The sequence below is a fragment of the Micropterus salmoides genome, unplaced genomic scaffold, assembly GCF_014851395.1.
Source record: "Micropterus salmoides isolate LMB-PRFRI ecotype aquatic unplaced genomic scaffold, ASM1485139v1 Ms_hic_scaffold_7, whole genome shotgun sequence".
NCBI classification, from domain to species: Eukaryota; Metazoa; Chordata; class Actinopteri; order Centrarchiformes; family Centrarchidae; genus Micropterus; species Micropterus salmoides.
The window spans coordinates 25,161,566-25,178,055 of record NW_024044459.1 but is presented as its reverse complement, the minus strand read 5'-3'; the positions used below and the strand labels follow the sequence as shown (position 1 = coordinate 25,178,055).

Here is a 16,490-nt window from a genome sequence, read left to right as displayed (position 1 = left end):
CATGGTACAAACGTAAGCAGCAAACCGCCAATGTTAAAAATGGTGTTTTTAAGTTACAGAAACCTTCAGAACCAAAATTAACAATTAAATTAAGGAGTTTTGTTCATTATTTGACTGTAGGATCAACCTATAACCGTGTTCATTTGATCACCTTTGTGCTGTTCGACATGTAAGAACTAAAAACTGCTCGTGATATGGTGAAATTGATAAATGCCGCCTTAAAAAAAATATAAATCTTTGCCGTTGCCTGTTTGGGACGTCGACGACGTGAAGGCGTGGCTCAACCAGTGACGAAATGACGTCGGCAGGAAGAAGTCCGGCGTGGTGGCTTTTCAACTTCGCCCCTGTCAGTTCCGTAGTGGTAATGTTTGGACAGTTAAACAATTGACAATGCCTGTGGAGAGCCTGCCAGTCCGGGATGTGTCCATTCAGTTGCGTTTACTACAGCAGTATCTGGTCCTTCTGAAGAAATACCCCATCCTCACTAAATCTGTAACAAGGTCAGTAAGCTTAGCTTTGGTTGTTCCCTCAATGTTTAGTTTGTTCATGTTCTGCACCCTGATACTTGCTTTCTGCCGTGTTTCCTCAGTTTAACAGTCAAAAATTATAAGTAATCATTTACTAAAGCAGCGATAAAGTCAAACCACTGCACTTAAGTTAAGTTACTGTTTGAACTGGGTTGCTGTTCTTACTTGTTGACTGAAGTTTATCTTTCAGACCACTTTGTTTGATCTGACCCCTGACTACCCTGTAGTGTCAGCATTAGCCAATCAGTATCTGCCAGGAAAACCTCCCCTAGTATGACACTGATTTTATTTAAATCAGAGTAGCTTATTATGAATGTACCTGTTGTGTATTGATAAAGTTGAGTATGTGTGTCTTTGATATTTTCAGTGGCATCCTCTCAGCTTTAGGAAATCTTCTGTCTCAGATTGTGGAGGCAAGAAAAAAGGCCAAAAATGGAACCCCGGTCAATGAGATCGACGCAGCTGGAGCTGCACGCTATGCAATTTATGGGTGAGACTTTATGCAGAAAGAAAACCGAGGGTTGACATGCTTTTCATGGCTCATCTACAACAAGACAATTAATTTTTTTTGTGTGCCAGTTAGACTAGAGTCAGTGTGAGTCAGTGTGCAACAAAATTACTGTCACTGATGGCAAAGCATTTACAGTAGCCTAGTGGTCGACTGATATGGGTTTTTTCACTGGCCGATGCCGATATTTAGGGAGCAGGGTGGCCAGTGGTCGGAATATAATGCCAATATAAGTATATCAAAACAAAGAAAAGTCATGTATAATTTCATTATTCCACGCAGAGTACCTTACAATCTAATGTTGTCTTAGCCAGTAAAGTGTTGTTTTAGATGGAATTTTTATTAATCAGTGAAATAAAAAACACATTGGGTTTTGCGGTAGATTTTAGTGACTACTGTTTAAGGGAGAGTGGGGTACACTTTGTCAGAAGTGACATCATTCAATTGTTTTATTTTCTGCAGTATAATGACCTACTGTCATTAAGGATGATATATTGGCCTCCTCAGTGCAGGTGGCGGCCGATGCTGATTATCTCAAAATGCTAGATATCAACCTCTTAATCAGGATACAGTGGTCTATTGTGTCAAACACAGAGTAGGGCTGCTCAGTTATTGTGCACAAATGGAGTGGAGCAGAGCTGGTGACTGGTGAACTAGTGCAAAGTATCGCAGGCTTATGCTCATAATGGTGACTAACAGTTAAAACCCCCACTCATCTCGGTTCAAGCTGATCTAAACATGCCGCAGCCTGTCTGAGAGTGAGTTTGTGATTTTAGGGAGGGGCGGGAGCCACCGCTGTAAAGGACAGGATTTATAACACAAGACAAAACAAGAACACCACTGCAAAACAGAATGCGGAAAAATAATTGTTAATAATAATAATCATCTCCTTTATCTTGGGTATCTACGGGTTACTGTAACAAGCTATTCTCATCACTTAGCATTTCTGCCCTTGATTATCTGAAGGTAATCCAGAATGCCGCCTTAAGGACAAATAGACGGTCTCACATTACCCCTATACTAAGACCCCTTCACTGGCTCCCTGTCGCATTTAGGATCCAGTTAAAGATTCTCTCTATTACTTACAGAGCACTGCACAGTCAGGCTTCTGCAGATGTGGTGGAACTTCTACACCCTTATTCATCAACTTGTTCTCTTAGGTCAAATCACCAAAATGTGCTGTCTGTCCCACGCACCCATGGTGATAGAGCTTTTGAGGCTGCTGCACCTGAGCTATGGACTGCTCGTTTTGTGGATGCTTTCAAAAGGCAGCTAAAGACATACCGGTTTAGACAGGCGTTTGGGTAACCTGTATGCACCAGGTTTGCATCTCAAGTATTTTATTATGTACTATGTATTTTTACCACGAACTGTGTACTAAGCTGGTGTTTTATTACGTGCTGTGTTTTTCAGTTTACTTCCTCTTTACGTGGCTCAAGTGGTCATTTTGTTTTCTTGTCTTGTATGTTGATGTTTAATAAAGCATACAAATAAAGTTTACGTACTTACTATTATATTTTGTTGCCTATTGTAGGTTGGTTATTACAGGACCAGTGAGCCATTACTTTTACCAGTTGATGGAAGTGTGGATGCCTATCACAGACCCGTACTGTATAGTGAAACGTCTGCTACTGGATCGGCTGATTTTTGCTCCTGGATTTTTGCTCCTGTTCTACTTTGTTATGAACATCCTGGAGGTGGGTCATCTCAGAAGCTCTCCCACCTACTCATCTCATTAAACTGGTGCAATTTTATATATTGCACTGGCATGAAGTTGGGGGACCCACAAGATGGATTTGACGGATTTGAAAAAACAAGAATATCCTGAATGCAGAATCCTACACTTCCCATAATGCAACTTCATATCATCTTTCATTAGACCCTTCCTGCCTGATAAATGCTCATGTCTTTCAAATACCATGCTGCCAACACTGGTTTGTTTTTTACAGGTTTAGCAGAACTCCCCATGACTAGTTCTTGATGTGTAAAATTGGTGGGCCGCCCCTCTTAGATCTGATTTACTGCAACTCATGTGATGTTTCAACCTGGATATTTCAATGAGAGAAAAAAGGGTTCCACCTGCACACTTACTCCATGTCACAAAGTTTTTACAATGACGTTTCCTTCCTACTTGAATCTTCATGAGGTCAAAATTGTGACCTGGAGTAAGTGTGCAAGCATAACCCTTTTAGTTAGCCTATGGCACCTATGTGATGTGCATATAACTGCTTAAACCTGGATATTTACCATTTAGTCGACTGTCTTCATGTAATATATGCAATATTTTTACATAGTAAATAAATGCATATGTATTATCATTCCAATCTGTTTTCAGGCTAAAGGGTGGGGAGACTTTGAGAAGAAGATGAGAGCAAGTTATTGGACTGCTTTAAAGATGAATTGGAAAGTTTGGACCCCTTTTCAGTTCATAAATATCAACTTTGTGCCTGTTCAGGTTTGTATTTTACTGGCATCCTGCTATAGAACAAATGATGAATCATATCCTGACACCACTTGTAATGTCTTTACCCCCTCTATGTGTTCCTGTGTTTGTTTTTTGACTTTCAGTTTCGAGTGCTGTTTGCCAACATGATCGCCTTATTTTGGTACGCCTACCTTGCATCTGTGAGGAAATGAAGCTTCCCTAGATTTGCTCACAGAAAACACACCTGGAGGAAAACTGGTTCTTCACAATGGCTTTAACATCTGGCTGTATACTGGAGGTCTACTGCTACTGTATACCTGCTCCCTAGCTGGAGAATAATTATCAAACACTGATTTCTGATTAACTCCTAACAAACCTGTACAATGAGTATAAGCCTGTATAACATGCTGCTATGATATTTTGGGTACATCACTGCATTTGAAATAATGAAAATGTAGTTTATAATAAATGTGTTTGCTACAAAGCACTGCCAAAATCTGATGACGTTGAGGAAAGATGTACCTGTAAACCCGGAATGAATTGATTGAGACAGTCTCTTTTAAATATTGGAATAATGGTAAGTTTAATTCTCATTGATTATGTGTGTGTTGAGGTTGTGGTCTGTCCTGTAAATAAAACAAGACATGTGACACAATTCACATTTGGAGCTTTATTAAAATTAAACACTGCCCAGATAACAGAATAAAAATACATTTATAACATGCTGGGTATGACATTTGAACATGAAACATGTTTTTAAGATATGACAGAATTAGAGATGGAGGAATGCATTGAGTTTTCAAATGGATATAGGCCTACTAATAAATAAATAGTTAATTTATATTGAAAACAAGAATGTAGGCTACAGATTATTAACTTTCTAACATGTAAAGCAGAAGGGTCCTCAGCCTCCTCTCAGACGGGAATTCAGGTTGATGGTACTATGCGCCTTGACGTTGTAGTCTGAAAGTCTACCACCCATCAGCTCCCTGCCTTCATAAATGAGCCTCTGCTGGCTCACAGGGAGCCCCTCTCTGTGCTGGACCTTGGTCTTGAAGTCGTTCACAGTCTCGTCAGGTTTGATATCATAGGTGCTGGTCCTCCCCTGTAGATTTGTGAGGAACACCTGGACGGTAGCCGGCTGGGTCACCAGCAGAGACACCTGGCAGCCCGGCTGCAGGCCGTAGAAGCTGACAGGCTGTGAGTCGTCGCTGAGAGGGGTCCTCTGGCCGTTCACGAACACCAGCTTCTGGCTCTGAGGAGCGACTCCTAGTTTCTCATGGATGAGTATCTTCAGAGATCCCACTGTGTCCTGTGGGTTCACCCTCAGGGAGTGGTGGGTCCCATTCAGCGTAACTATCGTTATGTCCATCATGAAAGTGGCCTGAAAGATCATTCAATACGATTTAAAAATCAGTTCAGTCTAGAAAAACTATTTGAAATAAAGTCCACAGCGTGGTTCATTACAGCGTTGATAAAGACAGCTTCCTACCTTGTGATCAGGTTAGCGAACTCTTCCGGAAAGCTTCAAGTCTTCAGACGGCGACAGGTAAACAAAGATGCTCAGCTGCAGCTGTCAGAGGCTTCCGATCACCGCACTTTATATACAAGCTGCCTCAGCTGTTCAACACAACGCCCCCTTTACTTCACATTCGTTTTCCGTACTTGCCTTCATAACTTTCGGTTTCTATTCTCCCAACATGACACAGATGTTATCCTCCATATAATGTTGCAATCGTTCCTAACACTGCCCAATGGCAAGTTTATGAATTTCCCAGCTAATGATCCAGTTTTGTATAACAGGTGGGGCAGTGGAGAAACGGGTTGTTACTGTTGATAGCTAATTTCTTAAAATAGTCGTGGTAATACAGTAGGCTATATATATGTGTGTGTACTATAACAAATTAACTAACCATTTCTAATAGTAGTCATTGGTTTCATAACACCTTACACTGTAAACTCACAAGTGTCAGAGCTGTACATTGCAACAATACACAGGAAACTTGTGGCCTGTTGTTGTCGACTGAACTTCAAAGTTTACTGAGCGTTTAAATTGAGCTGGGTGAAAAGATACCATTTCATTATCAAAGTAAAATCCAATCCAAATATCTAAACTGGCGTCTTTCAGATATTCCCATAGAATCATGGCAGGATGAGTCATTGTACAGCAAATATTCATCTTTATATCCTTAAATCAACTGCATTTCTCTCTCAGTGGTATGTAATTTTCAGCCGTTATCAGTTTTCATCTTTTACTCTCATTATGGAGGTTAGTAGTAGTTATCTGTAATAGTTCATTGATCTAGAGATGTAAACTTCAGGGTTACTGAACAATTCCAGAGGTGAGCCTTTCTGGCATCAGCTCTTAAGCTTCTCCAGAAAAGCTGGTATTGTGCATCAAAGATGTACAGCAGGTATCAGCAAAAGTCACACAATTACAGGCAGGTTGTTGACAGCCTTGCTGAAGTTTCCTATAAAGTAAGCAAAGATCTCACACAGTTAAAAACTACTTTATCAAAATACCGTTTGGTTTTTCCATCAACAGTCAGAAATTGTCCCACCTTTCTCTGTGGTTCCTCCTCGTGGACTGAAGGAAGAACTAAAGTTGTGCAAGTTGGCCCAAAGTAGTGAGTCGCAGTTACCAGCATCACATTTAGTTAAAGTATTATGATGAGATAACTCTTTTGGTTTGCTGCTGCCTCTTGTTGAAGCGACAGCCAGCAGCTGGAAGAGACACACAGCACAACCTCTCTGTGTTTACCCAGGGCCATCAAATTCCAGCAGATCTACAAGCTTCGCTGAATAAATCTGCTTATGATATGATATTTGTCTGATATCTCGAACGTGTGTCCCAGCTCCATGAAATATACTAACAATCCAAGTGAACTCTGCACTGATGTTGAGAGTACACTATTTAAGAAGCAATGTCTAGTTATGGGATATGTGACCTTACACATTTGAAGATGAGAGGAAGTTACTGTACTGCTTTAAAGATAAATAGGAAAGTTTGGACCCCCTTCCAGATCATAAATATCAACGTTTTGCCTGTTCAGGTGTATCATCGAACAAATTATGAATCTTGAACCCCCTGTTCGTGTTGCTTGACAGGTCGGGTCTGTTTTGGCAGCTAAAGGGAGACCTACATTATGAGAGGTGGTCATAATGTAATGGCTGATCTGTGTATTTTTCACCAATAAGATGTCAAGAGTGAGGAAGCTAAAAGAGAGATCGCACAGACCAACATGGGGCCTCTATATGATTTACAGAGATGGTGCTGATGAAGAGGGCAGGCCAGCGGATGATGGAGTGGCGGTCGAGGGTGTGGAACTGATAAGTGAGCTAGTAAGTATTTCCTTTGGTTGTGCCATGCTTTTTGCCCTGCTATACACTCAGGAACTCAAATTCACATTTGAGTTCTTCCAGAAGGTATTAATGAACTTGGATGGTAACAAAGTGTCCCCAAAGGTCCAGACATTAAAGATTAAGACGCAACAGTGAGCTCCCAAGTACAGTGCTGGACAGCTAGGCTATAGCCACATTTTGGCTTATTAGACTTTGCCATTGTGATTACCTGAATAAAGCCCCCTCAATAGTTTATGTGATTTGAAAACAAACACTGAAACAGCATGTTCTTCTGATTATTTTTTGGCATTGTGTATTGCCACTTTGTGTTAACTTGCTCATTTGTTAAGACCTGTTGTTGGAGTGTTGAAGCAGTTGGTGGAGGACACCGCTCCTGGACCCTGACATTTTTGTACTGAGATTTTATACTATTATCTTTGCTAGTCGATTGAGAGACCCCTTTTCTAGGCCTTCTGCCTTTTTCATGTTTCTCATGGATGACTTGTTCCCATCCTTCAAACAAATATCCCAAGGACTGAGCGCTAACCTGTTGAATGTTTTACATTTTGCTGTAATCCTGTTTTAAATGTTGATGTAATTCAGATCCCTTCTTAAACCTGTAAGATGTTCTAGGAGTGAAATGTATGTATACTGAAATCGTAAATGGAAAGCATTATTATTATTAATATCATTATTTCTACGTACTTGGAAGATGGAGGCCTACACATCACAGCGTCAATCACTCAGCAGTTAGGTCAAGAGGACCATATCTAAATATGTAAATGTGTAACTCTTGATGTTGTCTTGTATTGTTCAGACTGGTATTTGATACTTGATATTTTTGAGTATTGTATTTAAAAAAGCCCCTCTTTTGACTGGAAAACTGTTTTTTTTTTGTATTATTTTAAAATAAATTTTAAGTTACTGATTACAGTAAGTCATATTCCAGGGGAAAGCCTTTATTCTTCTAAAGGTAGGTCTTGTTAAATTGGCCTATCCATGGTTGTAAGACATAATTATGGATCTGCCAATATGTTTTTTGTATTATGAAAAAAGCAATTTGAAAAGTATCACTTGTAATATGTAGACATATATTAAAACATAATGCTGATGTAGATGTTCCCTTAAACTTTAAAGTGAATAAACACATGTGGATTATTTATAAGTTTCCCTAGTTTTACTCACAGAAAAAACACCTGGATGAAAACTGGTTCTTGCAGAGCACTTCTAAAATAGTGTAAGATATAACAATAAACCTGGAATTAATTGATTGAGACCGTCTCTTTTAAATCTTGTAATAATGTCAAGTTTAAGTTATTACGTGTGTCTCTGGTTACTGATGGATGTGGAGCTGTACAGGGTACAGCTCCACCCCTGAGCTGAAGAATAAGCTACAGGAAATGAGACATATGCACATTCATATTTAGAGCTTTATTTAAAAAAAAATATTTAACAGTTGTCGGTTGACAATATCAAAACGTGTATTTGTAAAAATAAAATTAAGGGATATAACGTGTCAGGTTGTGTTGTATAGCATTTGTATTGTCATTGTAAAGATATGACAGAATTACAGATCAAGGAATGCATTGATTTTCTCGAAATGGAAATACAATTAAATAACAAATACTAATTTCTATATAATCAAAAAATCTGCAGATTATCTTTGTCTAACATGTAAAGCAGAAGGGTCCTCAGCCTCCTCTCAGACGGGAATTCAGGTTGATGGTACTATGCGCCTTGACGTTGTAGTCTGAAAGTCTACCACCCATCAGCTCCCTGCCTTCATAAATGAGCCTCTGCTGGCTCACAGGGAGCCCCTCTCTGTGCTGGACCTTGGTCTTGAAGTCGTTCACAGTCTCGTCAGGTTTGATATCATAGGTGCTGGTCCTCCCCTGTAGATTTTTGAGGAACACCTGGACGGTAGCCGGCTGGGTCACCAGCAGAGACACCTGGCAGCCCGGCTGCAGGCCGTAGAAGCTGACAGGCTGTGAGTCGTCGCTGAGAGGGGTCCTCTGGCCGTTCACGAACACCAGCTTCTGGCTCTGAGGAGCGACTCCTAGTTTCTCATGGATGAGTATCTTCAGAGATCCCACTGTGTCCTGTGGGTTCACCCTCAGGGAGTGGTGGGTCCCATTCAGCATAACTATCGTTATGTCCATCATGAAAGTGGCCTGAAAGATCATTCAATACGATTTAAAAATCAGTTCAGTCTAGAAAAACTATTTGAAATAAAGTCCACAGCGTGGTTCATTACAGCGTTGATAAAGACAGCTTCCTACCTTGTGATCAGGTTAGCGAACTCTTCCGGAAAGCTTCAAGTCTTCAGACGGCGACAGGTAAACAAAGATGCTCAGCTGCAGCTGTCAGAGGCTTCCGATCACCGCACTTTATATACAAGCTGCCTCAGCTGTTCAACACAACGCCCCCTTTACTTCACATTCGTTTTCCGTACTTGCCTTCATAACTTTCGGTTTCTATTCTCCCAACATGACACAGATGTTATCCTCCATGTAATGTTGCAATCGTTCCTAACACTGCCCAATGGCAAGTTTATGAATTTCCCAGCTAATGATCCAGTTTTGTATAACAGGTGGGGCCGTGGAGAAACAGCTCTTGTGGTATTAATAGATTACAGGCAATGGAAGATTAACAAGGAACTTTTAGTTGGCATGATTGAGCAAATCAGGACTGTCCATTTCTAAAGGAGGGGCAAAATCATTTCATCAGGTGAAATGTGAGTGACAAACAGATCGTAGTGCAGGGGTATTCAATTAGATTTCCAAGAGGTCTAGTTAGAGAAAATTTCCTGAAGCAAAGGACCGGAACATCAAAACGACGAACTTGCGTTATCATTCAGTACTATAACCTATAGTTGTATCAACACATGTTTTTAGTCAACAACGGACTGTCAAATCAAATAATATTTCAGTCAGTTTTCACATCAAACTGGAAGGATAATAAATAATAACTATTCAAATAATAAAGTCTAAATTTAAGTAAGCTAAATTAAAGTGCCTAATTTTTAGAAAAAATGTAACAAAAAGTGTAGCTTGAAGTGATGAAGTGTAGTCTTAACCAATTTTATAATAAACACTCAACACATCATAACAAATGAACAGCTGTAATGCCTCCTCTTCTCTTTCATTTCCTCTTACAGAGCTACCACTTTCCTACTTTCTGTTGTTCAGTGAGAAACGTGAGCTCCAGCTAGCATATTGGAGATCTATGAGATATTCTGGTTTTGAACTGCCCGTGGGAGGAATGTACATGTAAAAATCTGTACATTCTTGATTAAGTCATGTGAAATCTCTTTTATCTTTCGTCTCCTCAATTCGGGTGTGTTTCCAAAACGTCTCTGGTGAATCTCGCGGACTCGACTCGCAAGCATCGGTATGCACAGATTTGATTGGCTGAGCAGCGTCACATGAGACGATTGGAGCACATGCGATTGGTCTGTGAGTTTCCTGGTCCTCTAAACCAGTACAGTAAATGCTAGAAAAGCTGCGCGGGTTAAAATAGAAACGCTCCGTCACGAGGTAGTAAGTCTCAATAATAAATGGGCTGTAGGTCGGCGGTCCGGAGAGGACGGCGGCTGGGTCCGCCTATTAGTGACCTCTGTCGTAGTGTATTACTACGGACACAAAACAGAAAGAGAAAAAGATTACATATTTGTTTTTTTTTTATTAAAGTTACACACTATGAATGAAAACAGGACACAAGAAGATCATAATGTAAATAACAAATGTACTGCCATTGCACTGAATGTCAGTCAAATTTCAGTACAATTTTCATAAAATTATGATAAAACAGGATTTAACAATAGGTGTAAGCGATAAATATCATGGATAAAGTCATGAACATCAGATCTCTGAGTGTTTCAGCATGGCAGCCCTCTCCTCCTGCTTTGGTAGAGGAATGTTTCCTGTGGTAAGACAATAAATATTAGTTAAGGATCCAAACAATGACAAATTTACAACATCATCTTTAAGTGTATTCACTTGGCATCTTAATAATGTGCAACTAATTATAAAATCAACACTAATGTTTACAATTACATGGGGTTTATTCTTACCTGGTGGAGCCAAAAAGTATTCCTCCACTGTGGTTTTGGAGAGCTGAAGTAGTTCTTCAGCACAGTCCCCTTCCACCACTGTATCGTCCCTCAGGTTTAATGCCCTGAATGTGCATAGAGAAAACATTAACACATTCATGTAATAAGAGTTTTAAAATGGGGCTACAATTGTTGCTAATTTGTTATGCTATTTGGATACAACTGTGATGAAAAGGCCCACATGTAACAACCGTCTGAACTGCACCTGTCCTCCAGAACTGAATCCATCGGTTCAACCCCCGACGTGTCAACAACATGAAGCTGATCTGCAAATCGTACAGCTTTCTCCAAACAATCCAGTCCCTGTTTGGTGCGGAAATCAACCAAGGCCAGCCGTTCTAGTTTGTCCACCAGGTCAGCAGGGATTTGGGTGGGCTGCAAGAATCAATGTGTGACAGTTTCCTTCCACCATCACTTTCTAATAATGTGTATTCATTGAATAAAGTCACTACATCCATTAGTAACTTCTAATCAGCAAACATTGTTATGACTCGTGCCATGTCATGTTTTTAACTTTGGTCTTTGGTAATCTCTTTTGTAATATGCCGTTTCTTTTTGTTGCCATAATTGTGTGATTTGTCTTTACATCCTCCAAAACAAACAACAAATGTACCAAAAATTTAACTTGTGTTTTTACTGAGAAATCCCCTTCTTTGTGTTACTAATCCTCTGTCACAGCTCAACAAGTAAAGGCTAATAGCACTGCAACTTTGGCATATTCTTTCCTCCTCAAACCCACACCTTCCTCCAGACTGAACATTTGCAGTAGTCCTGTCTCTGCCTCACTGGCTGCTGGCTAAACTATACACTTTCCTGCACTACTACTTTTATATAAGTGTACCTGCACATGCCCATACTGTATTTATCATAGTGTCATAATTTTTACCCCACACTGTTTTATTTAAAAAATATATCATGTCTATGTATATGTACATACAGTACTTTACTGCTTTTTGCACATCTGGTATGCTAAACTGTATTTTGTTGTCTCAGTAGCTACCATTACTACTCAAATAAGGTTGAATCTAATCTTTGAATGAACACACTGGTCCCTGAATGTTACTGTTAAGTAAATATGAATTATCCAAGCTTTTGGTCACCAAGCTAAGTTCTGTATGTACTTCACATGCACGCAGTCATGAAGATATTACCGGGGGAAGTTGGTCCTCTGGTACTGGCTCCCATGTTGCAACAGCCGGTATCTATTCAAAGAGAGACCCAGGAAGCAGGACTGACAAGTCAATACTCTGCTTTGGCAACTATTTGAACTGACTGCAATTAAAATAATAACAACTGTCCTCGAATTTACCTTGGGGTTATGTGGTTGAGAGCTCAACAGACGCGTTACATTTGTGGTGTGTTTCTGCAGGCAGCGGTTTCTTCCACTGTGGAAGTCCCCCACGTTTGTTATTGAGTGCCCATCGTGTGTTAACAGGTTACACGAAGGCCGAATGATGTTCGCTGACACGCTGCTGCATGTGCGTTTAACAGTGAGGCTAAACACTGACATTTTTAGCACAGCTATGCCCGATTTGTATAAAAAGGGTGTCGCATTTTCTTAGTTTGTAATAACTCACCAGGAAGGTCTGACCTGGGCTATAAACTAGCTTCACATTAATGTGGCTAACGACTTGCCGTAGCTAGCAAGGGGGTAAGCCAGAGATCAGACAGTGAAGCCGACCAAAGCCTGCATGGAGGGATCCATGTGGGCCCAAAAATGACGTCAAAACCCTGTGACACCCCGTCGCACATGAGAGATGTAACCGTATTGCTTAGATTATAAACTCTAAAAAAACTATTCGGCCATCAGTGACGCTGCGTTGGTGTTTCACAGGTGAGACACGTAGGTGGGCTGATTAATCAGTGACGATCCGAGTCAGACGAACACACTGAGCCATGAAACTTTTTGTTGGTGCAGCTACGCAGCTACCACAATTACGGTGTTTCTGCCGTTGTTCTACGTCATTAAACCACGGTTATGCTGCGCGATCATGCGCAGTAGACGCTGGTGCCAACAGGAAGTGGCCCTGTAGTATTTTACTGGTCCAAAACTGGCTTCACTCTTCTCCATTCACATCTGCGGAGTGGCTTCGTCCAGTAATATACTGTCTATAGTGCACCCACCATGTACACCATATTACAACGTTGAAAACAGAAAATAAATAAAAAGTCATTCACAAAATATATCCTTTATGTTTGACAACGGTCGACAGTACTTTCAGAGCGCCCGGATAGCTCAGTCGGTAGAGCATCAGACTTTTAATCTGAGGGTCCAGGGTTCAAGTCCCTGTTCGGGCGTTGAAAGTTTTGTTCCGAGCCTACAGACTTTGGTAACGTGCGCCAGTGTGTTGACATCAAATCACGTCTTGTCAATTTACAATTTTCTCTGGTTAATAATCAGCTACCTGGCTAAATTACAGAGAAGAAACAACTAGCTTTCCACCACGCTCGGTGGACGGGTACCAATGGTCTTCTGAGTGGTCTCAGTCACCCGCTGCAGAGCCCTCCTGTCCTGGGCCGTGCACATCCCATGTCAGTTTGTGATTCAGGATGATTTTATATTGCTCCTCTCTCTGTAAAAGTTAACAAGAACTTAGATAGTTTAGCCTTCTTAAGCTTCCTTAAGAAATACAGCTGTTTTCACCAAGACAGGTTCAGTGTGATGCTGAATCTCAATATCCTAAAACTTCAAACTTCACCTGTTCCACTGATGTATACAGCAGTTCGTTTTAGTTCATATAAAGTGGGGGCGTCTTGAAGTCGGAGAAATGTTGTTCTATTAACGTTACATATTTAACCTTGTATAACGTTACCCACAATTTGAGATATTTGAAAGACACATGTAGTATTGTGGAAGTTTCCTGCGTAATTCTCGCGTACTGTAGCGTATAAGAATTTGCTTAAGTAATCAAAAAGAAAAATGTAACGTTACACTTACAGTTATTCACGTATCATGTTATGAGTCACAATGCTGTTTTCCTTCTCAGAGCGCCCGGATAGCTCAGTCGGTAGAGCATCAGACTTTTAATCTGAGGGTCCAGGGTTCAAGTCCCTGTTCGGGCGTAGAATTTTTCTTTTTGATGTGTTGGCGATTCTACTGCCATTGCACTCTGTGAGCACCAGTATGTGTACCTGGGGATCACTTTGGCCCGTCTCCAAATAATCTTGTTTTTTTTTTTGCAGCCAATCCGTCTGGAGACTCCAGCTCCTCCACCCTAGCTGTTCAACTGAGCTAGTTTAACACATAACACGTAAAGTTCACCACAAAAAATAGCTTGTGGGACTCTGTAGCTAGCTCACCGTTTCTTAACGGGACACCTCTTCACTGACTTGTACAGTTTTGCATTGTTTTTACCTGTTTATATATTTATTATTTACCCATCACTGTATATTGTTGTTGGAAATGTTACAGATAGGGGAGAGCAGGGTGAGTTGGGCCAGATTTTACTTGAGTTGTTTTTAAAGTGAGGACATGACAGTAATGTCTCCAACTAAAATACAGTATGTGCATGTATTTTAGGATGTAGTGCATCCCTGGGAATAATCAATTTGGATCTAAATTAAACTGTTTTCAAAATATGGCTTTCCAATAAAAAAAAAAGGACTCTTGGCTCAACTTGCGGCATATGAGGGGTAAGTTGAGCCAAGGGAGAGGATAAGTTGAGCCACATGGGGGTCGGGACATCAATGTCATTTCATCATGCAAACTCAAACGCCAGATCCCAACATTCAATTGCACTTTTTGCAGCAGCTATGTCTCCTAGTTGTTTCAGATCAATGTATTACTTTTAAAGTTATCCTGTCCCGTGCAACCTGATAAATGAACTTCCCATTTGTGTACCTCTCCCTCTACTCTTTCCAAACCCACAATAGGAGTTGAAGCCTGTCTGTTTTCCATTTAGAAGCATGACATGATGGTTTTTGGTCTAAAATGCATAATGTCACATCATTTCGGTGATGCATAAAAATGCTATGTAAAATTACCATCAAATAGTTGGCTCAACTTCCCCCAGGTCTTTTGGCTCAAATTACCCCATCCCTGTCATTTTAACAAACTTGTGTCATCCAGCAGTTTAAGAGTAATGTCACACTAACAGTATAGCCTCATATTGTAACTTCCTAAAGCACTAACACATGATTTTCTCAAACCTATCGGTAATTGTTCAGACATTAGAATCAGGGCTCCTTGAACATATAAAAATCACTTATAACAGCAAAAAACATTTTTTTCATCTTAAATATGCTTATCACTTATTCCATGGGCCTCTCTTCATCACAGGGAGACTCAAATGGATGACTCTTTAAAATGTGTGGTCACATGACCAACTTAGTCTATGGTTGCCGAGAAACAAGGGGGGGCTCAACTTCCCCGCAGGCTCAAATCACCCCGCTATTCCCTACAGTCCTTACACTGCGTTAAGGTCGCCGTTAGCTAGATATTTGTGCGTATTCCAGTCAGAACACTTCTGTAACCTCATTCTACACTAATGTATATACACACATACAGGTGCTGGTCATATAATTAGAATATCATCAAAAAGTTGATTTATTTTCCATTCAAAAAGTGAAACTTGGATATTATATTCATTCATTACACACAGACTGATATATTTCAAATGTTTATTTCATTTAATTGTGATGATTAAAACGGACAACTAATGAAAATCCCAAATTCAGTATCTCTGAAAATTAGATTATTACTGAAGACCAATACAAAAAAAAGGATTTTTAGAAATGTTGGCCAACTGAAAAGTATGAACATGAAAAGCATGTACAGCACTCAATACTTAGTTGGGGCTCCTTTTTGCCTGAATTACTGCAGCAATGCGGCGTGGCATGGAGTCGATCAGTCTGTGGCACTGCTCAGGTGTTATGAGAGCCCAGGTTCTCTGATAGTGGCCTTCAGCTCTTCTGCATTGTAGGGTCTGGCGTATCGCATCTTCCTCTTCACAATACCCCATAGATTTTCTATAGGGTTAAGATAAGGCGAATTTGCTGGCCACTTAAGAACAGGGATACATACCATGGTCCTTAAACCAGGTACTGGTAGCTTTGGCACTGTGTGCAGGTGCCAAGTCCTGTTGGAAAATGAAATCTGCATCTCCATAAAGGTGGTCAGCAGCAGGAAGCATGAAGTACTCCAAAACTTCCTGGTAGACGGCTGCATTGACCTTGGACCTCAGAAAACACAGTGGACCAACACCAGCAGATGACATGGCACCCAAACCATCACTGACTGTGGAAACTTTACACTGGACTTCAAGCAATGTGGATTCTGTGCCTCTCCTCTCTTCCTCCAGACTCTGGGACCTTGATTTCCAAAGGAAATGCAAAATTTACTTTCATCAGAGAACATAACTTTGGACCACTCAGCAGCTGTCCAGTCCTTTTTGTCTTTAGCCCAGGCGAGACACTTCTGACGCTGTGTCTTGTTCAAGAGTGGCTTGACACAAGGAATGCAACAGCTGAAACCCATGTCCTGCATACGTCTGTGCGTGGTGGTTCTTGAAGCACTGACTCCAGCTGCAGTCCACTCTTTGTGAATCTCCCCCACATTTTTGTATGGGTTTTGCTTAA

At 40.6% G+C, this 16,490-nt stretch overlaps 4 protein-coding genes and 2 non-coding genes across 6 annotated transcripts; 3 read left to right on the top strand and 3 right to left on the bottom strand.

The window, feature by feature from the left end:
• The first annotated feature begins 319 nt into the window (after positions 1-319).
• pxmp2 (peroxisomal membrane protein 2) lies at positions 320-4,117 on the top strand. The gene is made up of 5 exons (XM_038702526.1): positions 320-500; positions 895-1,017; positions 2,570-2,732; positions 3,371-3,490; positions 3,604-4,117. Exons 1-5 carry the CDS (start codon positions 391-393, stop codon positions 3,670-3,672), a joined length of 585 nt encoding a protein of 194 aa, XP_038558454.1. The 5' UTR covers positions 320-390; the 3' UTR covers positions 3,673-4,117.
• On the bottom strand, positions 4,111-5,112 carry LOC119891171 (polyubiquitin-B-like). The gene is made up of 2 exons (XM_038702527.1): positions 4,953-5,112; positions 4,111-4,844 (listed from the first exon to the last, which is right to left on the bottom strand). The coding sequence occupies exon 2, from the start codon at positions 4,833-4,835 to the stop codon at positions 4,365-4,367; it is 471 nt and encodes a 156-aa protein (XP_038558455.1). The 5' UTR covers positions 4,836-4,844; positions 4,953-5,112; the 3' UTR covers positions 4,111-4,364.
• A 3,102-nt stretch (positions 5,113-8,214) lies between these two features.
• Positions 8,215-9,241, bottom strand: LOC119891167 (polyubiquitin-B-like). Its single transcript, XM_038702520.1, has 2 exons — positions 9,082-9,241; positions 8,215-8,973 (listed from the first exon to the last, which is right to left on the bottom strand). Exon 2 carries the CDS (start codon positions 8,962-8,964, stop codon positions 8,494-8,496), a length of 471 nt encoding a protein of 156 aa, XP_038558448.1. The 5' UTR covers positions 8,965-8,973; positions 9,082-9,241; the 3' UTR covers positions 8,215-8,493.
• Positions 9,242-10,463: 1,222 nt separating this feature from the next.
• On the bottom strand, positions 10,464-12,636 carry gatc (glutamyl-tRNA amidotransferase subunit C). The gene is made up of 5 exons (XM_038704638.1): positions 12,223-12,636; positions 12,065-12,115; positions 11,119-11,288; positions 10,875-10,978; positions 10,464-10,724 (listed from the first exon to the last, which is right to left on the bottom strand). The coding sequence occupies exons 1-5, from the start codon at positions 12,421-12,423 to the stop codon at positions 10,663-10,665; spliced, it is 588 nt and encodes a 195-aa protein (XP_038560566.1). The 5' UTR covers positions 12,424-12,636; the 3' UTR covers positions 10,464-10,662.
• Positions 12,637-13,138: 502 nt separating this feature from the next.
• On the top strand, positions 13,139-13,211 carry trnak-uuu. The gene has a single exon. It is a non-coding gene; the product is annotated as a tRNA-Lys (tRNA).
• Positions 13,212-13,903: 692 nt separating this feature from the next.
• trnak-uuu lies at positions 13,904-13,976 on the top strand. The gene has a single exon. It is a non-coding gene; the product is annotated as a tRNA-Lys (tRNA).
• Positions 13,977-16,490: the final 2,514 nt, after the last annotated feature.